The 25,209-nt window shown below is 35.4% G+C and overlaps 4 protein-coding genes across 5 annotated transcripts; 2 read left to right on the top strand and 2 right to left on the bottom strand.

Moving 5' to 3' along the window:
* Positions 1-602: 602 nt before the first annotated feature.
* LOC116115196 (late embryogenesis abundant protein B19.4-like) lies at positions 603-1,293 on the top strand. Its single transcript, XM_031401355.1, has 2 exons — positions 603-914; positions 1,054-1,293. Exons 1-2 carry the CDS (start codon positions 830-832, stop codon positions 1,245-1,247), a joined length of 279 nt encoding a protein of 92 aa, XP_031257215.1. The 5' UTR covers positions 603-829; the 3' UTR covers positions 1,248-1,293.
* Positions 1,294-1,398: 105 nt separating this feature from the next.
* On the bottom strand, positions 1,399-6,313 carry LOC116115195 (chlorophyll synthase, chloroplastic). Its single transcript, XM_031401354.1, has 15 exons — positions 6,073-6,313; positions 5,859-5,903; positions 5,659-5,747; positions 5,104-5,191; positions 4,467-4,552; positions 4,284-4,370; positions 4,123-4,188; positions 3,941-4,024; positions 3,758-3,819; positions 3,097-3,172; positions 2,950-3,012; positions 2,752-2,833; positions 2,252-2,328; positions 1,973-2,020; positions 1,399-1,831 (listed from the first exon to the last, which is right to left on the bottom strand). The coding sequence occupies exons 1-15, from the start codon at positions 6,179-6,181 to the stop codon at positions 1,769-1,771; spliced, it is 1,125 nt and encodes a 374-aa protein (XP_031257214.1). The 5' UTR covers positions 6,182-6,313; the 3' UTR covers positions 1,399-1,768.
* A 671-nt stretch (positions 6,314-6,984) lies between these two features.
* LOC116115169 (chlorophyll synthase, chloroplastic-like) lies at positions 6,985-9,497 on the bottom strand. Its single transcript, XM_031401332.1, has 9 exons — positions 9,253-9,497; positions 9,039-9,083; positions 8,839-8,927; positions 8,284-8,371; positions 7,647-7,732; positions 7,464-7,550; positions 7,303-7,368; positions 7,121-7,204; positions 6,985-6,999 (listed from the first exon to the last, which is right to left on the bottom strand). Exons 1-9 carry the CDS (start codon positions 9,359-9,361, stop codon positions 6,985-6,987), a joined length of 669 nt encoding a protein of 222 aa, XP_031257192.1. The 5' UTR covers positions 9,362-9,497.
* Positions 9,498-16,011: 6,514 nt separating this feature from the next.
* Positions 16,012-24,276, top strand: LOC116115138 (AMP deaminase). Of its 2 annotated transcripts, none has more exons than XR_004125628.1 (20): positions 16,012-16,468; positions 17,167-17,348; positions 17,647-17,830; positions 18,201-18,379; positions 18,491-18,542; positions 18,670-18,797; positions 18,910-19,089; positions 19,318-19,385; positions 19,521-19,663; positions 20,172-20,233; positions 20,738-20,851; positions 21,414-21,554; positions 21,821-21,973; positions 22,285-22,338; positions 22,410-22,520; positions 22,603-22,776; positions 22,869-22,949; positions 23,578-23,676; positions 23,818-23,942; positions 24,028-24,276. XR_004125628.1 is itself a non-coding variant. In XM_031401291.1 (20 exons), the coding sequence occupies exons 1-20, from the start codon at positions 16,099-16,101 to the stop codon at positions 24,050-24,052; spliced, it is 2,565 nt and encodes an 854-aa protein (XP_031257151.1). In that variant the 5' UTR covers positions 16,012-16,098; the 3' UTR covers positions 24,053-24,276. The 2 variants fall into 2 exon arrangements, 1 of the variants encoding a protein (XP_031257151.1); XM_031401291.1 differs by having other exon boundaries at positions 23,818-23,882.
* Positions 24,277-25,209: the final 933 nt, after the last annotated feature.

Raw genomic sequence — 25,209 nt, 5'->3', positions numbered from 1 at the left:
GGTCAAATAATAGAACTTGCTTTCCAACAAGCTTGCAATGCAGACCTGAATTCAAGAAAAAATGACATTTTATGCATGCTCGAGTAATCCAAGGTCAGGGATGAGAAACAAACACAGTAAACTCAAGAAAAAAGCGTTATTACGAGACTAAAAAATTAATGAACTTTGTTGTTCCTCAGAAGATGCACAACGTATTGTACACATCTATCGGCTCCACGGCCCACGCATAATCTGAAATATATATGATAACAGAAAGGAATTAAAGATCTATAAGTAGTACGACCTCGTATTAATGGTGAAAATATTATGGAACTGCACAAGAGCACCTCAGCTCATATGAGCTCCTCTTTATGTCCTGTGCTAATAATTCCTATGATATTATGAACTCTTTATCACAACGCTGGCTGTACATTATTTCGTGAATTGAATTTCCCAGTTCACTCTTACTATCAACTGCTCCTTTGCAAAAACTGAGAAAGATTAGAGCCGTAATGGCCCCTCAGAACAGGTGGAAGATGCAAAGAAACGCAACCGACTGAGCTCATTAAATGGACTCGTGTCAATTGATTGAGTTGGAGAAAATTGCCATGGTTGATATAGCAGCTGTGTCATTACCAAATAGCTACAGTGTTCCTTCTTCGTTACTTACGTGGCCCCTTCTCCCCTTTTTTCTCAACGATCTCTTATCTTCAGAAAATGACCTTTCCTCCATATATAAGAATAAGCCCTTTAATTATTTCATCTTAAAGTTCAATCGGTCGGTACCACAAATTCCTTAGTAGATTACTAGTTAATCCGAGTTTCCGTTTCAAGGTCAAGAACTAAAAAAATGGCTTCAGGACGGCAAAGAGAAGAACACGACGCCAGTGCAAGGCAGGGAGAGAGTGGTGGGACTGGGGACAACAACCTTCAACGTCTTGCCGATACTCTCTCTCTCTCTCTCTCTCTCTCTCTCTCTCTCTCTATATATATATATATATATATAGTCTTATGTTAACTGGGTTCAATTTCATGTTTGAAAATGACAACTGATATTTTTTTGTGGTTATATAGTGCACCGTGGAGGGCAAACAAAGGGAGAGCATCTTTGGGTACCAGGATACCAGGAATCAAGAGGCCATCAACATCAAGGACAGCAGAAAAAAGAGCAGCATGGAACTGAAAGCAACAAAGAGATGGGACATGGAGGGGCTGGAGAAGCAGGTGAAGTCAACCAAGGGATTGATATTGATGAATCTACTGGCTAGTAATAGTAATAGCCCCAAATGATCACAACTCTTCATAAACGGTATTCTCTGAGACCATGTAGCATCCTCAGCTTATGTTCTGTTCTGTTTGTTGCAATAACATGTTTGTGACTTTTGAGTATTTTCTAATTTGCGGTTTCACCCATTAAAATCTAGGACAAAAAATATAACTCCACTTCAATCTTCATGTCAAACAAACAACAAACAAATGGGGGTTCCTCATTTGTAATCCTAATACAGTTGCCAAATAAATCCAAATTCAGGCTCAAACCTAGAAAATGGAACTTTTGGTGCCTGGTAAGTTCTTAAAAGATGTTTCACTGAATAAGTTTTTGCAAGGCAACGTGGAAGAAAGGTGGGGGAAAAATGAACTTTAGCACAGTTTTATAGATACATGATAAGCCCAAAATGATGTTCGATTACTTTTCCTGTAATCAGAATTTTTCGTGTTTCCCCTTTTCTTCTATATCTCCCATTTCTTATTCCCCTTGCTGCCAACCTTCTGAGATTGCTTCATAAGATCAGTGACTTACTGCTAATGCGGTCACAAGCAAACCAAGCACAAGAAATGGCTGGGCACTAGCCTGAAACACAATTAAAGGAACAATGAACTTTAGCATCTAGTACCAATTTACGTCAGCAGAATGATATATCCTACAGTTTATATTCCACAAAATAAATTGAGGACTCAATTATGTAACCCAGGATGATAACGGAAAAAGTACCTGATATTTAACGTCATATTTTACAGGGTCTTTGAGAAAGTACTGAAACTGCAGCATCCAAAGTATTGAAATGAGCACAGTGTTCAGAAAGGTAAGAAGAACTCGAAATCAAACTATTGGCAGCATATCACCTGAGTGAACTCTATGCAATTTGAAAAATAAGCTCTAACATTTTAAATCTAAAGCAAATCTTTTATCAGGTTGAGAAACATGGTGCAACTTTCATGACCAGAAGAACATTTTCAGTCTTTAATGAAAATAATCGGAAAAGTGCTCTACCTGAAACACGACTTGGGGAATTATCAAAGCTAGCAATGCTAGGGCGTAATATGGTTTACCGGCCCCTAGTAGATAACCTGCAATCGTGAGTATGTACAGCCATGAGCCATCTTCATAAAGGAAAACACAATTCAAGTTCATTTTCCAAACCAATAAACAACAGGATCCCGTTTAACTGGTACTTAAATCAGTCTCACTTTCTTCCGTAATAATTCTTTGAACTTTTTGAATAAAAATTATGCAATTTTTATTAATTTCATTTTCTCCTCAACAGCCAATCCAGGTCACTACGTTGCAACCGGGTAACTGATGAATGGCACTTGATGATGAACAAGGTCCACCTTTTGTTTTACGCTTAAACTTTCTTAAAATCAGCCAGCAACTTGCTGACATAGTAAGTGATGGCTAATTAAACAAAGAGGTGATTAGCTTACTATATCTGGCAAGAAAAATATTAGTTTCTTGAAACATAATATTGAGGTGATTTAAGAATAATGTACCAGCCACAGATATCTGAGTTATGTCGATTGCACCAACACATATCCATTTAGCAGTTTCAGCACCAAAAGCTACTGGAAGTGACTGTTCAGCAACACAAAGAAGATTATAACAAATACTTGTAAGGATACAAACGAAAATTCATTTGAAGATTGCAAATTGTTTATATGACATGTAACAGAATGGACTAAGAAGAAAACCTGAAGTCCCATCGCTCTGTCTCCTTCGATACTCTTAAAGTCATTTACAATCGCAATACCTAACTGAACCATCGAATTATTAGTAAAACAAATCAGGTTCGGTTGGATTATTTCATGCACGCATACAATAAGATGTGAAAAACGTACCCCAGCTATACTGTACAAGAGAGTGAGAACTATTATATCAGGTGTAAGCGTCCCAAACAAAGCTTGGCCAGCCCACCTATTAAAGAAAGCGTAGCACAACACTTATTATTTAACAATACAAAGAAACATTTTACAACACAATAGCTATTATGCAACAAAGTGAACTCTATTTTAGAGCCTCTGCCACAAGATTACTAGAATATAGTTCTTCTACAGGTTAAAAGTGTCTATACAAGGCATACTAGCTAGCAAAATATTTAAGAGTATCCTGAAGATAAATCAACATACAATTGATAGTCCTTCCTAAAACAAATCTAACACCATGAAGATGCAATCATGATGACAATCATTTTATCAGATCACTTGGGTGCACTCTATGAACAATCATCAAAAGTAGTATACTTCAATTAAAATAAATAAATAAAAGAAATATGGATTGATTATGATAGAACTTGTCTCGGTCAAAAGTATTAAGTCACTCTCTAACTCATGTGTATCGTGGTTGGCAATGGTGACTAATTGACAAATGCACTTTTTCTTGAATGGTCAACTTAAAACATTTAGATGAATAATTTAGACATCAAGCTGCTGAAAACCTCAAGACAGAGTTCAATTCTGCCAACAAATTTAACAAAAGATAGATAGAGAGGGAAAATCACACCATGGCAAACTTATATAGCTTGCTCCCAATGCAAAATTTCCAATCCATCCATTTTGTTTCAGCTGCAACAATATAATATTTGGAGCATAGTCAGCGCTTTACCAGATTCACTTCTGTAACATGAGAGAAAGTAAAGTGGTTTGCCTTAATTAGAGGAAGAAAAAAATAAATGTAAAAATCTACCTTCAGAGGTGGGGCAGAGTATATGTATGACAGCAAGGATCCACCCAGAGCAAGGTAAAACATTATTGGGAAGTTATGACCAGCCTGTTAAGGAGAAGAATTCAGAAAACAACTTCTAAAACTTTAACTTTTGTTTAGTATGGCATACATACTGAATTTACCGAACAATGTGAATTACCTACCCACACATCTAACAAACCAGCTAAGCCAAGGCCTGCTAGAAGAAGCACCCAGATCTGGGTAATGACCTGAATGAAATTTTTTAGGAAAATTAGAAGGAAAAAGTTGTGAGTGTTGATGTGGAAATATTGTATAGGAAACAAAATCTAGTTTAATTACATACCTCATTCTCAGATATTGCACCAGAAGGAATTGGACGATAAGGTTCATTAATTGCATCAATCTCTCGGTCATACCAATCATTGATTGTCTACAATGTGAAATAGCAGGCAAATTTACATTATTGCAGTTTAAAGCTCTCATTTAGTCAAGCAAAACACAACTCTAAATCCATCAGAAAAAGTACCTGTGTATAGCCAGTGAGACAAGGGCCAGACATCATCATGCAAACAATTGATTTAGCAACATCATCCAAATTCCAATGAAAGTTTCCTACAACGTGAATCAAATCAGGTCAAATGTGACTTACAGGACGGGAGAATCAAATTTAGTTCAGTTTTATAAAAAGACATATGACTAATGAACTAAGAAAGATCAATGAAACCCACTAGTTAGAACATTGCCCATGCCTATATCTATGCCAAAACATAGCAGATATCCTCCACACCGATGTCAAAATGCAGAAGTTATATTGACTTTGAAAGCCAATAGATAGATGTGTCTCAGAATTTCATCCTATAGATTTTGAGGGAACTGGGTGGAGTTTAGAGACAAATTAAATAATAACAGTGAAGGTATTAGAACTTAGAAGAATATAATAATCACTGCCACCAGAAAGCATAAGAACTTATAGGCAATAGGAGAGAAAACCCGGAAAAGTTCTTAATATACATTCAATGGTGCCATGAGGTAAATATCTATAAGGCTCTAAGCACTCTCTAGAGGTACGTAACTTCTCTTCAGAATGTCTAAATTGAAACAATATCTATAGGTCAGAAGAGGTCTTTAAATTTCAGTACAAAATATTAAGCAAAGATAAGTACCAGAAGCAGCAGCTCCACAAACTACTCCCCATACTAACGGAGGCCAAGTAACAGGCTTTGTCAGTTGAAGACGAATCTTCCATTTATTCTGCAGAACAAAATTCAAATCCAGTTTAATCCCTTTCGAATGTTACCCAAAAGTACAAGCATTGTACAGATTATACATCAACCATATGTGCAGTTTCTCAAAACTTGCAATAAGTGTGGGCATTTGTCAGAATAATTGCTAAACAAATTCAATGTCGATATTCAATTCTTCTTTCTTTTAATCCTGAAGACTCCGTTTTTTCAGAAATCACACAGCAAGCCTTACAAACAAGACAGAAAACTACACAGATGTCGTATATGCAAGATGTTCCATTTCCACCTAATATTAACTCAGGCATGCTACACTTCAGATGTAGCACACAAATTAAACACCCTCTTAAGATAAATTGAAGCATGATTTTTGTCAAGCTCTCTACTATAAAGTGTTTTCCTTTCTTTTAGGCTTTTAGCACGAGGAAAAAAAAAATACAGCTTGGAATTAAGTGGAACCCAGCACTGAAGACTCACAGATTCTTGTGCAGCTCCTTTGATGCCAAGAAGTTGATTGAAGCTGGACCCACTTGCAGCTGGCGCTTTATCTGGTGCCTGTGATTTAACTACCATAAAACACAATAAAACCGCAGTCAAAAGCCAGTACAAATCACTCTTCAACAGTTGAACTAAACTTCTTCCTAATAACATAATCAACCAAAGATTGCTCACGAAACCTTCTTCTGCACTAGACTCCTGTGCCCTCACAGTCAGTCTCCGCGCTGAAAAATTAACAAATATTTCACACCATCACTACATAGAATCAAAATAGTAATTTTGGTAGCCGTAAAACGAAGCTCTTGAATTGCATCTTTTGATTGTTGTTATCATTACTGTTATTTATACTTCAGTTACGTAGCAACCAAACAAAGCATTAACAAGTGAACTCACTGGTGAAAGAAACAGAGCAAGGAGACAGCACAGGCCGAGTTCGAACTCGGCAGTTGGAGTTGACGTGGGATAATCTCGTTGACAGAACCGTATTCAGTACGGACGACATTGAAGTTCAGGTTGCGAGGGGAAGAGAAGTGAAACTGAGGAAGATAATTAAGTTTATCTGAACCTGCTGCGAAACGATACAATTGTTTGTAGTCTGTTGGGGTGTAGGAGAGAAGAGGAGGAACTTTACGGTGTGCGTCACAGTTATTTTAAATTGTTGTGATGGTTCGCGTGGTGAGATCTTATTGGTTGCTTTGTTGTTTTAGGGGACCCACATTTTGGATGATGTAAGATTCCGACCAAGGCCAACGTTAGAATTTGAACCGTTCGGTCTTTGGACTATGTTGTGTCATGTGTGAGTCAGCTCTTCAACAAGCAGTTTCCTATTTTCCTCTATTAATACTAAACAAACAGTTATTTACAATTGAAAAAATAATAGTTTCTTAACTAGTATATTTTTGTTAATTAAATTATTAATTCGTCATATAATTTAAGATCTACGTCTTTAATAACTTAGGTTTGAATATAAGAAACTGTATTTTGAAAGCATATAAAACAACTACTTACTTTAATCATGAAACGAAACTACATAAAATTTGCTTTCAAAATTCAAACCCAATTTCAAGACTGGGATTTCAAGCCAAGCATCAACAATTCCCAATTGCGATTTGAAATTTTTGGGCATTAAACTAGCCCAATAAGGCCCAGTTTTTTCCTTTCAAGCACATTCAGCCCACTAGACCTATCCAATGTTTACCCTTGATATATTGAGCGCCCAAATTCCACCTCCTTCTAAAATAATTGCAGACCCCCCTGGTTGATTGGATTAAAATCAATTGTGATGTAGCATTTAAAGGAGTACTCTCAAGTATGTTTCAGCTGCAACAATATAATATTTGGAGCATAGTCAGCGCTTTACCAGATTCACTTCTGTAACATGAGAGAAAGTAAAGTGGTTTGCCTTAATTAGAGGAAGAAAAAAATAAATGTAAAAATCTACCTTCAGAGGTGGGGCAGAGTATATGTATGACAGCAAGGATCCACCCAGAGCAAGGTAAAACATTATTGGGAAGATATGACCAGCCTGTTAAGGAGAAGAATTCAGAAAACAACTTCTAAAACTTTAACTTTTGTTTAGTATGGCATACATACTGAATTTACCGAACAATGTGAATTACCTACCCACACATCTAACAAACCAGCTAAGCCAAGGCCTGCTAGAAGAAGCACCCAGATCTGGGTAATGACCTGAATGAAATTTTTTAGGAAAATTAGAAGGAAAAAGTTGTGAGTGTTGATGTGGAAATATTGTATAGGAAACAAAATCTAGTTTACTTACATACCTCATTCTCAGATATTGCACCAGAAGGAATTGGACGATAAGGTTCATTAATTGCATCAATCTCTCGGTCATACCAATCATTGATTGTCTACAATGTGAAATAGCAGGCAAATTTACATTATTGCAGTTTAAAGCTCTCATTTAGTCAAGCAAAACACAACTCTAAATCCATCAGAAAAAGTACCTGTGTATAGCCAGTGAGACAAGGGCCAGACATCATCATGCAAACAATTGATTTAGCAACATCATCCAAATTCCAATGAAAGTTTCCTACAACGTGAATCAAATCAGGTCAAATGTGACTTACAGGACGGGAGAATCAAATTTAGTTCAGTTTTATAAAAAGACATATGACTAATGAACTAAGAAAGATCAATGAAACCCACTAGTTAGAACATTGCCCATGCCTATATCTATGCCAAAACATAGCAGATATCCTCCACACCGATGTCAAAATGCAGAAGTTATATTGACTTTGAAAGCCAATAGATAGATGTGTCTCAGAATTTCATCCTATAGATTTTGAGGGAACTGGGTGGAGTTTAGAGACAAATTAAATAATAACAGTGAAGGTATTAGAACTTAGAAGAATATAATAATCACCGCCACCAGAAAGCATAAGAACTTATAGGCAATAGGAGAGAAAACCCGGAAAAGTTCTTAATATACATTCAATGGTGCCATGAGGTAAATATCTGTAAGGCTCTAAGCACTCTCTAGAGGTACGTAACTTCTCTTCAGAATGTCTCAATTGAAACAATATCTATAGGTCAGAAGAGGTCTTTAAATTTCAGTACAAAATATTAAGCAAAGTAAAGTACCAGAAGCAGCAGCTCCACAAACTACTCCCCATACTAACGGAGGCCAAGTAACAGGCTTTGTCAGTTGAAGACGAATCTTCCATTTATTCTGCAGAACAAAATTCAAATCCAGTTTAATCCCTTTCGAATGTTACCCAAAAGTACAAGCATTGTACAGATTATACATCAACCATATGTGCAGTTTCTCAAAACTTGCAATAAGTGTGGGCATTTGTCAGAATAATTGCTAAACAAATTCAATGTCGATATTCAATTCTTCTTTCTTTTAATCCTGAAGACTCCGTTTTTTCAGAAATCACACAGCAAGCCTTACAAACAAGACAGAAAACTACACAGATGTCGTATATGCAAGATGTTCCATTTCCACCTAATATTAACTCAGGCATGCTACACTTCAGATGTAGCACACAAATTAAACACCCTCTTAAGATAAATTGAAGCATGATTTTTGTCAAGCTCTCTACTATAAAGTGTTTTCCTTTCTTTTAGGCTTTTAGCACGAGGAAAAAAAAAATACAGCTTGGAATTAAGTGGAACCCAGCACTGAAGACTCACAGATTCTTGTGCAGCTCCTTTGATGCCAAGAAGTTGATTGAAGCTGGACCCACTTGCAGCTGGCGCTTTATCTGGTGCCTGTGATTTAACTACCATAAAACACAATAAAACCGCAGTCAAAAGCCAGTACAAATCACTCTTCAACAGTTGAACTAAACTTCTTCCTAATAACATAATCAACCAAAGATTGCTCACGAAACCTTCTTCTGCACTAGACTCCTGTGCCCTCACAGTCAGTCTCCGCGCTGAAAAATTAACAAATATTTCACACCATCACTACATAGAATCAAAATAGTAATTTTGGTAGCCGTAAAACGAAGCTCTTGAATTGCATCTTTTGATTGTTGTTATCATTACTGTTATTTATACTTCAGTTACGTAGCAACCAAACAAAGCATTAACAAGTGAACTCACTGGTGAAAGAAACAGAGCAAGGAGACAGCACAGGCCGAGTTCGAACTCGGTAGTTGGAGTTGACGTGGGATAATCTCGTTGACAGAACCGTATTCAGTACGGACGACATTGAAGTTCAGGTTGCGAGGGGAAGAGAAGTGAAACTGAGGAAGATAATTAAGTTTATCTGAACCTGCTGCGAAACGATACAATTGTTTGTAGTCTGTTGGGGTGTAGGAGAGAAGAGGAGGAACTTTACGGTGTGCGTCACAGTTATTTTAAATTGTTGTGATGGTTCGCGTGGTGAGATCTTATTGGTTGCTTTGTTGTTTTAGGGGACCCACATTTTGGATGATGTAAGATTCCGACCAAGGCCAACGTTAGAATTTGAACCGTTCGGTCTTTGGACTATGTTGTGTCATGTGTGAGTCAGCTCTTCAACAAGCAGTTTCCTATTTTCCTCTATTAATACTAAACAAACAGTTATTTACAATTGAAAAAATAATAGTTTCTTAACTAGTATATTTTTGTTAATTAAATTATTAATTCGTCATATAATTTAAGATCTACGTCTTTAATAACTTAGGTTTGAATATAAGAAACTGTATTTTGAAAGCATATAAAACAACTACTTACTTTAATCATGAAACGAAACTACATAAAATTTGCTTTCAAAATTCAAACCCAATTTCAAGACTGGGATTTCAAGCCAAGCATCAACAATTCCCAATTGCGATTTGAAATTTTTGGGCATTAAACTAGCCCAATAAGGCCCAGTTTTTTCCTTTCAAGCACATTCAGCCCACTAGACCTATCCAATGTTTACCCTTGATATATTGAGCGCCCAAATTCCACCTCCTTCTAAAATAATTGCAGACCCCCCTGGTTGATTGGATTAAAATCAATTGTGATGTAGCATTTAAAGGAGTACTCTCATCAAGTAGCGATGAGAATTGTAGTAAGAGACGACAAGGGTATGCCATTAATTGGACAAACATCAAATTTTTTTTTGCTACAACACCCCTTGTAGCAAAGGCGTTAGCTTTTAGAGAAGTTATAACTTCGGCTTGCAATTTCGGTTTGGGTAAGATTTTGTCGGAAAAAGACTGTTTAGATCTTATTAAGGCATGTGGGAAGGAAAAAGTTTTTTGAGAGATTGATATAATTGTGAGAGATATTCACAATTTAACCCGTAGCTGTTTCTCAATCGTCAATTGGTTTTTGATAGACTAGAAGGAAAGTTAATTTGTTAGCATATGAGGTTGTTGGGTTAGCAGCATCGAATTCTCTACATACGAATTGGTTGACTTCTTGCCCAACGAGTAATTTAAGAATTTGTCTTTAGGATAAACCATGTTAAGATCTGTTTGGATTAGTATGCTTGGTTTCTAACTTATGGCTTTCATATGTATGATGTAACCTCATATGTATGTCATGTGCGTTATGGAATGAAAGTTTCATTTTGAAACCCCCCCACCCCCCCCGGCGCGGGGGCAAAAAAAGGACCTCTCCAATGTCCGATTAGTTTAATGTCTTTTATTATAATTAAGAGTGATAAAATGGATCAATCTATCGTGTCAGATTCCTGACGTATTATATATGTCTTAAATCGAATATGATCCATTTAATTATTCGTGTTAGAGGTCATATTCATGTCTGATTATCAATTTAACTAATTTATAATAAACAATACAGTGCCACTTTTTTGAACATTTAAGAACTTTTTATAAAACTTTATAAAAGCAGTTTAACAGAGTTTTGGAACCAAGCTAACAAGTATACAACTGGTGAACACATTCCACTAGCCTTTTCGTGGATAGGTGAAATGAAATCCTCCATTAAAGAGAGAGACTTTATATTTGGTGAATATTTAACAATGGATCGAAGGGGAAAGATAAGATTATTATATGCATAAAAGAAGCTATTTTAAATTTGGTATTGCTGTTGGGGATTCTTGGCAAAATCCAAATCTAATTCTGATATCTAAGGTCGCCGTTTCACCTACTTTGTAGATAATTGCTTTAAGTTATTGCCTTACTGGTTTGTGCAAATCTGCAATGAGGATGGGCACATTAAAGTTTTTGGTATTTAGACCAAATTCTAATTGGCCAACAAAGCAAAAGGGGATTACCCCAACACAAGTCTGAGTATGTTCATAGTCATAGACAAGCTCTCTCTTTATAAATGCAACTAAAAAATATTATCATCTTTGGATGTGACATGTATACATTGTGTGAATTAATAGCTAGGATTGATTAATAATTAGGTGATAGTGGAGCAGGCACTATCATCTGAATAGGTTAACCAACCTATTATGCTAATTTCTGGCAGACCCTGAAAACAAAATTTGTTTAGGATAAATATGGAAGGATGATTTGATGGTTAAAAAAATAAAAAAAAAAATCTATCACAATTAGTAAAATGACGAACTAATATAATTTTTTAAGTTTGAATTCATTTAATAGTAAAAAAATAAGAGAAAAATCTAATATGATTTTCTAAGTTTAAATCCTGATAACTGTTAATAGAGGTAATCATTAGAGTTTTTATCCGATCGATAGTTTCAGAATCTTAAGAGATTAGTTGAAATACGCGTAAATTGATCTAGATATCCTCGATCATTAAAAAGAAAAATATAAATACGCCCAGTTTATTAAGCAAGTTGCTGCTACACATATTCTCCACTTCTCTATCCTTATACAACGATTGAAATGGGAATGTGATTCTTGATCCTATTCCTGTGCCTCCCATTGATGATATTAGTGAACAGTAAAAAAGAGTGTAAGCTTTAAATAAAGTTATCTTTGGTCGAAAAGGATGGAAAGGACTTAAAACTAAATTAATTGTTTTTAGTATGAGTATCAGATACATCTGTATATATTGCAATTAAAGATTGTCATGAGTTTCTAAAGTTGTTTAAAAAACACACGATCAATCACAAGGCCCCATATATATAACTCCAAACTGGGTTTTGCAAAGTGGAAAACACATCACACGTAGTTGTAATGCCAAAACTTTGTTGTCTTTTACTCTTGTAGCTTTTACTATTCTAAACCCATCAATCAATGTGTTCCATTTTTATATTAACTTTGTGTTTGGATTCTTTCTTTAATATAGGCATTTCCCTAGCAATTATGATAGCCCAAATGGCATGCAATGATCAGTACAACCTCACCCACAAAATTCCAAACTCAATTCAACTTGGTTTATTATTGTGGATGCAATAATTTGCACCAATGAAAAGTACATAAGATCCGTGATGGGTTTATGTAGAAGTTTGTATGAAACTCGTGATATTGATGTTGGATTAATAGATGAATAATAAGCAAACACAAAGAACAAATTTTTTTTTTTTTTTAAATAGTTCAAATGCAAGACATAAATTTGAGGTCTACTATTATGGTATTACTTTTGTCGTGTACAAATGGAGTTTACTCTCAATCTAGTTGAGGTGGTTTAGATTAAGTTGAAGAAAAAGATTTCCCATTAAAGTGAGATATCAGTATCTATATTGTTACACTAGTTGACTTATAAGTGAAGTAAATCTCAAATAGAGTAACACACGGTAAAGATTGACAGCATAACCTTGAAACGCGTGGCGTGAATCATGATGCCCAACAATTATCTTATTTTGTTTGAGCTTGGCTCAACTAGTTTGATTCGAATGTTGTTGTGATCTAAGTTAATATTAATTTTAAAACAAAGGAAAGGGGCTATAATTTGATTGCAATCCGAAAATCCAAAGATTGAGGAATGAGGACTTTCACCCAAAGGCGATATGCCACATTATTCCCCACTATCACCCACTTTACAATTTACATGCACATATTCTAAGCTCAATCCACCACGCCTCCTTGCTTAGATCCCCATAGCATTAGATTGAAATTTGTTGATATATGGTAATGGTACCAAAACGAAGCTCAAAAGAATAAACTGATACACGTAAAAGAATATGATTATGAGCGCGAATCTGACGCTATTGAGTAAAATGCCGCCTCCAAATTGAAATTGTATTTACTCAACAAAATTCCGCCTCCTGTCCGGTCACATAATGTGGATAACGAAAGTGACTCACAATCCACACAGCTTCCACATTGCCTCTATCTCGGTCCCACTCCCCACTCCCCACCCCACCCCACCCCACCCCACTATCGTTTTCTATTTTTAATAATCACCGCCACTCCTAATTACAACACATGCTTCTTCTTCTTTCTAATTAGTCACTATTTACCGCTCATATTTTTCTCGGAAGGTTTAGCAAAATGACAAGTTCTTACCCTTAGTTTCTTTTTTAGTGGTAGAGGGTATTTAAACTAATTTATGTATATTTTAACTTCTTTTGAGACCCTGAAATTGACAGTAAAATAAATCCTCTAGCGACCACCTTTATTAACAATACATATAGATCAAACTTATAACTTTTTGAGTAATACAAGATCTATGAGTTATAATTGACTGTTGAACTACCCAGTGGTAGTTTTTACTAGGGGTGTTCAGTTCTGAATACCTTGTACTTTTTGAAAGAATCGGAACCGACGGTTCCTTGAAATTTGGAATCAGAACTGGAACCGATGGTTCCTGTTTCTAGGTACCCAGAACCAGAACCTGTAACAACGGTTCTGGTTCTGGGTACCCTGTAAAATTTAATGACCCCCCAAAAGTTTTTAAAATGGTAAAAAAACCCTTAAAAACTTACAAATACCCCGCACCTGACATTTGTTAACAAAAATAAAATTACAAATTACAAACTTCATTACTTTGTAAAGATAGATTCTCAAAAGTCAAACCAACTTACTTTAAATGTTATGAAATATAAATGTATTGACATTATTTTTTCTATAAAAGCTTTTATTAACCCCCATAATCTTTAATTTTATTTTATATTAGTCTCAGTTTCTGGTTTCTGGTTCCAGTTTCGGTTCCTAACTATAAGAATCGGAACTAGAATCGCATAGTAACGGTTCCTAAAATTTAGAACCGGAACCTATCTATTAATGATTGGTTTTGGGTAGGAATTTGAACCAAACCTAGGATATCCATCGGTTCCAGTTCTAACCGATTCTTTTGAACACTTCTAGTTCTTACCCCTGATTTTATATATCTCAACTTTTTATCTTTAAATTAATATAAATTATTTAATATAACGTTTAAAGGATAAAATGGTTATTCCAAATCTCAAGTCTCATTCACGCTCTCTCAACTCACCGCCATTGTCGACTATCAAGCTAGGAGGGGGATTTTGTACAAGAAATGTTGATAGAGTTCGACTTTAATTAATTTTGTTTTACTTTAAATCTAAGGTAGTTTTATAATTAACACGTGTATAATTATTACTTGAAGTTTATAATTAATACGTGTCAAAATTGATACTAATCACAATCATCACAATTATTTAAATGAATAAAAAAATTAGATAATGTTTTTAATAACCCAATGAATAAACAAATATTAACATGGAAAAGCGGCGATGAAACAAAGCAAAGCGGGCAACGTCTTTGGCCACTGGTACGGGTACCACCACCAAAACAAAAAAGTTAATACAACAGTAGTATTAGTAGTTTATTTAAAACAGAGAGTGAGTGAGTGAGTGACACAGAGAATCTGTGCTCATGTAAATTTTGCTTATAAATACTGAAACAATCCCTCACTTGTCCCGAATAAAACAGACCTCTCTCCGTTCTGTTTTTTTCTTTAACTGTTCATTGCTAGTAGTAGGGTTTTTGTATCTCATGGACGCCTACGCACTGCATCTAGCCATGGCGGCTCTCGTTGGCTCCTCCTTTGTGGCCGTATCGGCCTACCATATGCATAGGAAAACCCTAACGCAGTTACTTGAGTTTGCCAAATCGCTCGAGAGAGAACGAGACGAGAACAACATCATCTCCGACGCGGTTTTCTATTTTTTAATAAATCACCGCCACTCCTAAATCCTAATTACAACACATGCTTCTTCTACTTACTAATTAATCACTATTTACCACTTGTATTTTTCTCAAGGTTTAGCAAATGACAAGTTCTCACCTCTGGTTTCTTTTTTGGTGGTCAAGGATATCCAAGCCAGTTTATATGCACCTCAACATTTCCTAAGATCTTAAAGTTGACAATGAGATAAATCTCATAGTGGCCATCCTTATTAACAACTTAGGTAAATCGAACTCAAAACCTCTTGAGTAATATAAGATCTAAAAGTCATAATTAACTGTTTGATCATTCAATGATGGTTCTTATTCCTGGTCTCATATATTCCAAATTTTTACCTTTAAATTAATATAACGTTTAAAGGATAAAATAGTCTTTTCAAATCTTAGATCTCATTGACGCTCTCTCAACTTACCATCATTGTCGACTAATGGTAGGCAATAAGGTAGGAGGGGGATTTTGTCCAAGAGGTGTTGATAGAGTTGACTTTAATTAATTTTGTTTTACTCTTAATCTAAGGTAGTTTTATAATTAATACGTGTATAATAATTACTTGAAGTTTATGATTAATACGTGTCAAAATTGATACTAATCACAATCATCGTAATTATTTAAATGAATAAAAAAATTAGATAATGTTTTTAATAACCCAATGAATAAACAAATATTAACATGGAAAAGCGGCGATGAAACAAAGCAAAGCGGGCAACGTCTTTGGCCACTGGTACGGGTACCACCACCAAAACAAAAAAGTTAATACAACAGTAGTATTAGTAGTTTATTTAAAACAGAGAGTGAGTGAGTGAGTGACACAGAGAATCTGCGCTCATGTAAATTTTGCTTATAAATACTGAAACAATCCCTCACTTGTCCCGAATAAAACAGACCTCTCTCCGTTCTGTTTTTTTCTTTAACTGTTCGTTGCTAGTAGTAGGGTTTTTGTATCTCATGGACGCCTACGCACTGCATCTAGCCATGGCGGCTCTCGTCGGCGCCTCCTTTGTGGCCGTATCGGCCTACCATATGCACAGGAAAACCCTAACGCAGTTACTTGAGTTTGCCAAATCGCTCGAGAGAGAACGAGACGAGAACAACATCATCTCCGACGCGGAATCGCCGCAGCATGTTAAACGCCATGCGTCGCGTCGCGCTCGGGAGAGGCGGAAGGGAAACAGCTATTATCGCCGCGGCTCGGCTTCGTTACCGGACGTTATGACCTTTTCTGTTCCAGCGATTGATGGCGATGATAGGCGAAACGGTCCGCTTCCTGTCGACGGGATTCCCCCCGGGCTTCCTAGGCTGCACACACTGCCTGAAGGTACGGCTTTAAGGACTTATTGCTGGAGCGATAGACTTTTTTTTTTTTTTTTTAGTTAGGTTATATATGGAGAAACGATAAGCTTCTGTTAATGAATAATGAAACAATATTGTAGTGAATATATATTAGACTTGTCATTTTGAAACTAAATGATGCCTAGTTTTAATTTTTAAAACAATTTATTCTGCATTGCAACTTTTACTAGTATACGGTTTCTGTCTTCTTTTTCATGAAGAAAGAATAGAAAAGTTGAACTCGACTTAAAATAAAGCAAAAATAATCTGAAACGTAAAAGCTAAAAGGGAGTGAATGACTACGGTGGCATATTATTCGTTTAATATATTCCAGGGTGGAAACAGTTTTTTCTTTTCTTTTTTGTTTTCAGAGAATTTATGAACTGATTTTGAGGACGGTTGATGTTGATCAACAAAATGGAAATATGCATATGGATTTTTACTTTTCTTAATCCACTGAAATGTGTTATGGTTTACCAGCACTTGTGTTGTATAACCTTTTGCTTTAGGGACTTCTCTTCTTTTTGAAGAAGTCCTAAGGATGGAAACATGCTTCTCCTCTGCTTTTAACAAATGAGAAGGACAGATAAATCAGTGATTTTAGCTAATAATAATATTAACTTCAAACATACAATTATAACTGCACTTACTATTGTCTATTCAAGTACAATTGTTATATTTCAGGGAAATCTGCTGGACATGGAGATTCAACAAAGAGGGTCGGGAGTCTTATCAGGCCAACTTCTCCTAAATCTCCTGTTGCTAGTGGTAGTGCCTTTGAGAGTGTGGAAGGATCTGATGAAGAGGATAATATGACTGACGGTTCTAAACTGGACACTACTTACCTGCATACTAACGGAAATGCGGTAAGTTACTTAAGCAATTATGAAGCACTTTTTTATTTCCTAATGAGCTACAATTTTTTAAATTCTGTTTCTCTCTCTCTCTCTCTCTCTCTCTCTCTCATATATATACTCATATTACAAAAAATTAACTTAGCATTGGGTACTGCAAATTATACTGTGACCTCTTGGCTGAGGAATGAAGATTTCCTGGATAATCCCTTAAAAAATCCCTTTTAATAAGATTTGTTTTACTGTATTTCTATTTTATGTCTAGAATCTTGATGGACTTATGAGTTATTTATGAAACTCTTATGTTCAGGGCCCGAATTTAGCAGACCACAATCCCAATGGAGAGCAAATGTCTACAGCTCCTTCAAGCATGATTCGATCCCATAGTGTATCTGGTGACCTGCATGGGGTTCAGCCTTATCCTATTGCAGCTGATATTTTGAGGAAAGAGCCAGAGCAAGAAACTTTTGCTCAACTTGTGATCACTCCTACTGGTATTGACTATTTTCAGCTCGATTTGATGTACATTACAATCATTTTTTACGTTATTAGAGAGATAAGGGTCGCAAGCTTTTCTCAACAGCTTCTGTTGGGACTTAATTGATAAAACTGGCAAACCTGGTCACTTTAGATACAAAGTTGCCATTTTATCTGTTTGATTTATTGTCAATATGTTAATAAATTTTGAATGAACTGCTAAGCTGATACTTTTGGAATGCCAAATTTGTTCCTGTTTCTGATGTGGTTGTGTCTTTGTTTGAAAAATATGTTATATGTCAAGTTTGCACAATTTAATGTTTAATTGTGGGTTGAGATATGCTCAGCTCTAGCTGTGATTTTCTTATCTCTTAAACCATTTTCCAGAGGTGCCATCTCCGGATGAAGTAGAGGCCTATGTGGTACTTCAAGAATGCCTTGAAATGCGAAGGAGATATTTATTCAGGGAAGCAATTGCTCCATGGGAGAAAGAAGTAATATTGGACCCCAGTACACCAAAGCCTAATCGAGAACCATTTTCTTTTACTTCCGCGGGAAAATCTAATGTGAGTTCATGTTTATGATCATTCCCACGTTCTGTGCCTCCACAAATCTTACTAGTGTTGTCACTTTATGCTATTTTTCTGCTCTTAAACATGCCTTATTTTTTTCTGCAGCATTACTTTGAAATGCAAGATGGAGTTATTCATGTTTATCCGGATAAAGATTGTAAGAGACATCAAGTTGTGCTTCTCTTGTTTTTCATGATTCATGGAGATCTATTCCTTTATCAAATGTTTATTCTGTTTAACTCTTGCTTTTTTTTTTCTTTTTTTTTTAATTGTTCTCTAACCAGCAAAGGAAGAGCTTTTCCCTGTCGCGGATGCAACGACCTTTTTCACCGATCTGCATCACATACTTCGAGTTATTGCATTAGGAAATATGAGAACTCTATGTTTTCAGCGGTTGGCTCTTCTGGAACAAGTGAGTACTTATCTCTTGATAATTATAAGTTACTGAAATGCATTCTTTTAAAAATTATTGTCAGTAGCAATTAGATCCTTACCATGTATATTTTTTCTTTGGTGCTGTGCAGAAGTTCAATCTTCATTTGATGCTTAATGCGGATAGGGAGTTTCTTGCTCAGAAAAGCGCACCTCATCGTGACTTTTATAATGTTAGGAAAGTTGATACACATGTCCATCATTCGGCATGCATGAACCAGAAACATCTTTTAAGGTTTATAAAGTCCAAATTGAGGAAAGAGCCTGATGAGGTAACTATTTGTATATATCTGATGATATGTTGTCAAATTCTCTTTTCTGACAGTCATTCATGACTAATATGGCATGCTCCAATCCTTTTTAACATTATGTCTTTGCCAAGTAACTAATGACAAAATTATTGTCCTCTTAAGAATTCATGTCAATTATACATTTAGGTATTTGGTCATAAATTTTGCATTGTTTGTTCAGTAACACTAATTATTGTCTTCTCTAATCAGGTTGTGATATTCCGTGATGGGACATACTTGACCCTGAAAGAAGTATTTGAGAGCTTGGATTTAACCGGGTAATGAAATTTCCCTATTGTGGTCTTCATTTTTCCTCACTCCAACCCCTGAAAAATTATAAATTTTTTGTCTTATTGTTGATATTTTTATTGAGTTATTAAAATCTGTAATCTTTGTTAATATTGGTTGAACAGGTATGATCTCAACGTTGATCTTTTGGATGTTCATGCAGACAAGAGCACATTTCATCGCTTTGATAAGTTCAATCTTAAGTATAATCCCTGTGGTCAAAGTCGGCTGAGGGAAATTTTCCTTAAGCAGGACAATCTTATCCAAGGTATGCTTTTTTTATTTATTAGGTTAAGCCACATATGATATGCTGGGGCTGCAACTATGGAAAATGACACCTTTAACTTTGTAATGGAAGATCATATAATTGTCTCTCTTTTGTAATCCATGCCTGAATTCAGATCTTAAACCTAGTTAACTACTGCTATATATGGAATTTGTTTCACTACTTCAAATCTGTACTGAGATGAATACTTCTTGCCTTTGCACTTATTTTCGAAATCAATATTTGGGACTTTATTTTTATTTACCTAGTAGTTATCTGTCAATACTTAGAAAATGTGAATTAAATGGGTATCTAGTTGTGAATTCTATTTTGGAGTTTTGAGGAATTTCAATTTTTTTTCTTATGAGTCCTGCTACTATGTCATGCTGACTTGTCTTCACTAGATAGATGATTCTTTGTGCCATGGTTTGATTCCTTTGGTTGAACTAGAAGCTCCTCCCTCACAACTTGTTGATTTATTGTGGTCATATTTTTGTTTGTGATTGAACAGGTCGTTTCCTTGGTGAGCTGACGAAGCAAGTGTTTTCTGACCTTGAAGCAAGTAAATATCAGGTGCTTCCTTTACCTTTTTATACTGCTATGCGTAACAGCTTCAGATTTTTTCTTTATCTTTGATGCTATGGTAGTTTAAGAGGGTTGCTGAATTGATTTTTGGAGATGAGTTTATTTGCGCATTTTATAGACAAAGGCATAAAGTGGATGGAATAGTTTGGCTGAATCTCTGTTTGATGCTAAAAAATTGTTAGATTTCACATGGTAATTTCATACTTAAAATTTGGCTCATGGTTTTACTTTATCTTGTAGGAAGTGGTATTGATTATAATCTATCTGTATAGTTGGAGCTGTTCTATTAAGACATCTGTGTATGATTCTATTGCTACGATGACATTAAACTATGGAAAAAAGATTGGGCAAACTTTTCTTTACATGTATTATAATCTACATTATGCTTTTGCATGTGGTTTTGATGTTCTGTATCTCTCTCTATATATGTGTGTTTATGTACATGTATGTTTGCTTGTTTACCATGCTTGATGCTTAATTTGGTTACTGCAGATGGCTGAATATCGAATATCAATATATGGAAGGAAACAAAGTGAATGGGACCAAATGGCAAGTTGGATTGTGAACAATGAATTGTACAGTGAGAATGTTGTATGGTTAATTCAGGTACTGTTGAAAATTTCTCAGAATTTATGTAAGTGTATGTTGTAAAATATTGGAGATTAGATTTATTGCTCCCCTCTCTATGAATGTATGTGAAACTTTGCATATTGTGCTAATTAGTTCTTGCTCATGGTGGTTGTCATTTTGCTTTATATCAAGAAGGTATATGCCTGGATAAGAGCATTACATCTAACATTAGTAAATATTGTGCCATTATCCCAAAAAAGAAAAAAAAATCCATAATGAGCTGATAAGAGGCTTTCTATATTTGTCTATATATAGCTTGCTCTGAGGATGATGAAGTATAGTTATTGGTCAGAGGTTCTGTATAGAATAAAGCATTAGTATCTCTTTCGTCTTTTGTTTTGATCCCTATCGAGATTTTTCTTTATTTTTTATCTCTCTGTATACCTGCTAGTGTTTTTATTCAGGTTTCTCTTGATACTTACAATGCCAAACAATTTCATGGGTTTTGGGGACTTTTATGGGATTTGCATTCACAGATTGCATGGTATATATATATATATATATATATATTTTTTTTTTTTTTTTTTCTGTTTTCCAGCTTCCACGGCTGTACAATGTGTACAAGGAAATGGGGATTGTGACATCCTTCCAGAACATTCTTGACAACATCTTTATTCCACTGTTTGAGGCTACTGTGGATCCTGATTCTCATCCTCAGTTGCATGTTTTCCTGAAACAGGTTTGATATCATTCTGTGTAATCTTCTAGTATTATTATGTTGGGATTGTATCTTTTACTGAAGTTTGGGATTAGATTATTCCATTTTGTGATATATCTGATCCACTATCTAATCTTTTTTCCCAGTAATGCACATATCTAAGTTTCCTATCAACAAAAGTTATGAGATAACCTGCTTTGTTTTATTGTTTATTCTGTACTCTTTTGAACTTTTAAGTCTTAGACTTAACTGTGTGATATGAACCTATCATTTATTTGGATTTTTAGGTTGTTGGGTTGGATTTAGTTGATGATGAGAGCAAGCCTGAAAGACGCCCCACAAAACATATGCCCACCCCGGCTCAATGGACCAATGTATTCAATCCGGCATATTCATACTATGTGTATTACTGCTATGCTAACCTCTACACATTAAACAAGGTTTGTATTATTATCTCTTAGCAATCTTGTTCTTCAAAACAAGGTTCTCTTTCCACTTTGGGGGAAAAAAGCTTGTGATTTACCCTTGTTACCCTCTGTACCCAACAAATCTAAATTGTCAAATAAATACATAGGGTCATTTTTTTAAGCATGAGTTCGTAACTTCTTTCCTAATGTAATCTATTATTCCTATCTGTTAATTTTAATCCTGAGTCTTTGGTCCTGTCATCCATATTACCGCTGCTATTTCTAGGTGCTAATGCCTTGATTTTGGTGCTTCAAGTGCTAATTTGTGAGATAATACCTTTCAGCTTCGGGAGTCCAAGGGCATGACGACTATCAAATTCCGCCCACATTCTGGAGAGGTACTCATGGAAGCTTCTTTTACTTGATCATAATATCCTATTGTTGGTTGTCTCATGTATGATATTTTCAGGCTGGTGACATTGACCACCTTGCTGCAACATTTCTCACGGCTCATAATATTGCACATGGAATAAATTTAAGAAAATCTCCTGTTCTCCAGTATCTCTATTATTTGGCACAGGTAAGTATGAAAGGAGACTGGTGTCAAGTTTATGCTACCAAGTTGTGATTTGCAATTTTAACTATGTTACCATGTTTATCAGATTGGTCTTGCTATGTCTCCTCTGAGCAACAACTCCTTGTTTTTGGACTATCATCGGAATCCTTTACCTATGTTTTTCCTACGGGGTCTCAATGTGTCACTATCAACAGATGATCCACTTCAAATTCACCTAACTAAAGAACCTTTGGTGGAAGAATATAGCATAGCTGCTTCTGTGAGCTCTCTGCTTCTCTTCTCTCTCCCTCCTCTCACCATTTTACAACATCTAGATCTTAAATACATAATGATCAAGCCCTTTCCTTACAGGTGTGGAAATTGAGTTCATGTGACTTATGTGAGATTGCCCGAAATTCAGTCATCCAATCAGGTTTCTCACATGCTTTAAAGGTATGTACACTTATCCATCTGACATGATAGGAGATGTTGTTTTTCATTGAGAAGGATGGTGGCCCAATGCTTTCCTCTTTTATAATGAAGAGTGAGGTTGGACTTTTGAAGTTGGCAGTGATTGACATGATATTTATTGTGACTGTAATGAATTTGATAGGCAGCTTGTCATTAGAAATGACTACCATGAAAATTGGACTTCTCCCTGTAAGTGTGGATGATTTTTTTTCAAAAAATTATATATTTTAGATGTATTCTTGTTCAATCTTATTGCATTCATGTGAATTTGCCAAAAACAAGTAAATAACATAGATTTGGAGTTGACTAAGGGATCCTATTTTGTCATGATTCACTCTGAATTAATATTATACACCAATCTCAGCAACTTTGAATGTATATGCTACCGTGCTGAATAACAGTGCATTAGGTTATTTTTTTTTTTTTTTTCTTAATTAATGATACTGTTTGGTTTTAGCATATCACCAGCTCCACTGATATCAACATTTAACATGCAAATTATGACAGAAGCTGGAGAGACCTTCTGGAGTTATACTAAATTTGTCTAGGTATTTTGATGTTTATGTCTATCTAATTGTTAGATCTGATCTATTAAGTTTTTTGGTTTCAGTCACATTGGATTGGGATGAAGTACTACAAAAGAGGACCAGATGGAAATAATATTCACAAAACAAATGTGCCCCATATCCGGGTGAAATTCCGTGACACGGTATGAAATTTTCTCTCATATGCTTCCCATCCTTGTGTTTTGGAACATTAGAATTTATTCTCTGTTCTTTTTTGTTATTATTCGTAAATGTAAGAATTTTTATGAAAATTAGAAAAATCTATGTTAAAATGGCTGCTGCAGATCTGGAGAGAGGAGATGCAACAAGTTTATTTGGGGAAGGCAATAATTCCCGAAGAAGTGGACAGGTGATGGCTGCAACAAGTTATTTGATCCATTATTGGAAACAGTTCGTTATGTTTGTAGAGGTAGATATAAACTTGTTATATGTTGTTTGAGATATTCACGGAGATTAAATGGTCGGTTAATCTGGATTTGCCCTATATGTTGCAGATGGAGGTTAAGTACCTGCACTTGAACCTATTGATACTTTGTGAAAAGGGAGAAAGCATTGATTATGGAAGATGAGAAACGGCTTGGGACAAACACGGTGAACTCAAAACAAGATTGGAGGACTGAGGAAGACCATTGTACATGATGGAACGGAACAATAAGATGGAGAAATCCACTACATATCAGACAGAGCTCCAATCTATATACACAGACATAGCAACAAGTAGTCGGATACTATATTGATAATATAATATAATATATATGTTTTTAACTTTAGCTTAAAATTAGGATCAATAATTAATATCATAAGAGGCTGAATTTGATATTATTGCAGCTTTTTGTACCTTGTATGCTTACACATTGGCAAGGGGAAAATAGTTCTCTTGCTTCATCAATTTTGTCCCGTAATCTTTACCAGCTACAGTTGGCGATTGTGTCATGAACTATAATATTCAGTGCAATACCTAATATTTACTGTCTCTGGTTCCAGTAAATAATTATGCTAATTGGGATTTTAGATAATCCCTTCCTCTACCCATTAATTACCTTTGACCATCAATTTACGTTGTGTTGGGACTTTGAAGCGTAATGGAGGGGCGTTTGACAAAAACACCGCATTATCATTTTGGGTGCGTTTTGGTTTGAAGAATGTTTTATTATTGAAAAGGTAGGATTACTTTCAAAATAGATTATTATTTCTGTGATAAATTACTTTAAAGATTACGAGGAAATATTATATCTTGGTTAGATTAGTAGATATAAATAATTAAGATATTTGGTTAGGAAAAACAAAATATTATTGATAGACTTTTATTGAATTGCTATTCTTTTTTAATATAATAATAATAATATATTATTATTATTATTTAAATAAATTCCTTTAACCCCCTATATTTAAGAATTGAGTTAAACACCCCAACAACAAAGTTTAAATTTTAACAAAATATCTCTAGCCATCCAAGACCACTGTCGACCGTCGAAGTCAATCACCAAAACAGCACACGATCGACGAGATCAGGCTAGCCATGCACTGTTTTGGCTTTTTTTTGCCAGATTGAAGGTTGAAAACAGTTAGATCACTGTGGATATGGTTGTTTCTAGCCAGATCCATGCTGATCTAGTTGTTTTCAGCCAAATCGAAAGTTGAAAACAGCCAGATTGTCGTTGATCTGGTCGAAAATG

The sequence above is a fragment of the Pistacia vera genome, unplaced genomic scaffold (assembly GCF_008641045.1).
Source record: "Pistacia vera cultivar Batoury unplaced genomic scaffold, PisVer_v2 Contig732, whole genome shotgun sequence".
NCBI classification, from domain to species: Eukaryota; Viridiplantae; Streptophyta; class Magnoliopsida; order Sapindales; family Anacardiaceae; genus Pistacia; species Pistacia vera.
This window is presented reverse-complemented; position numbering and strand designations above follow the sequence as displayed.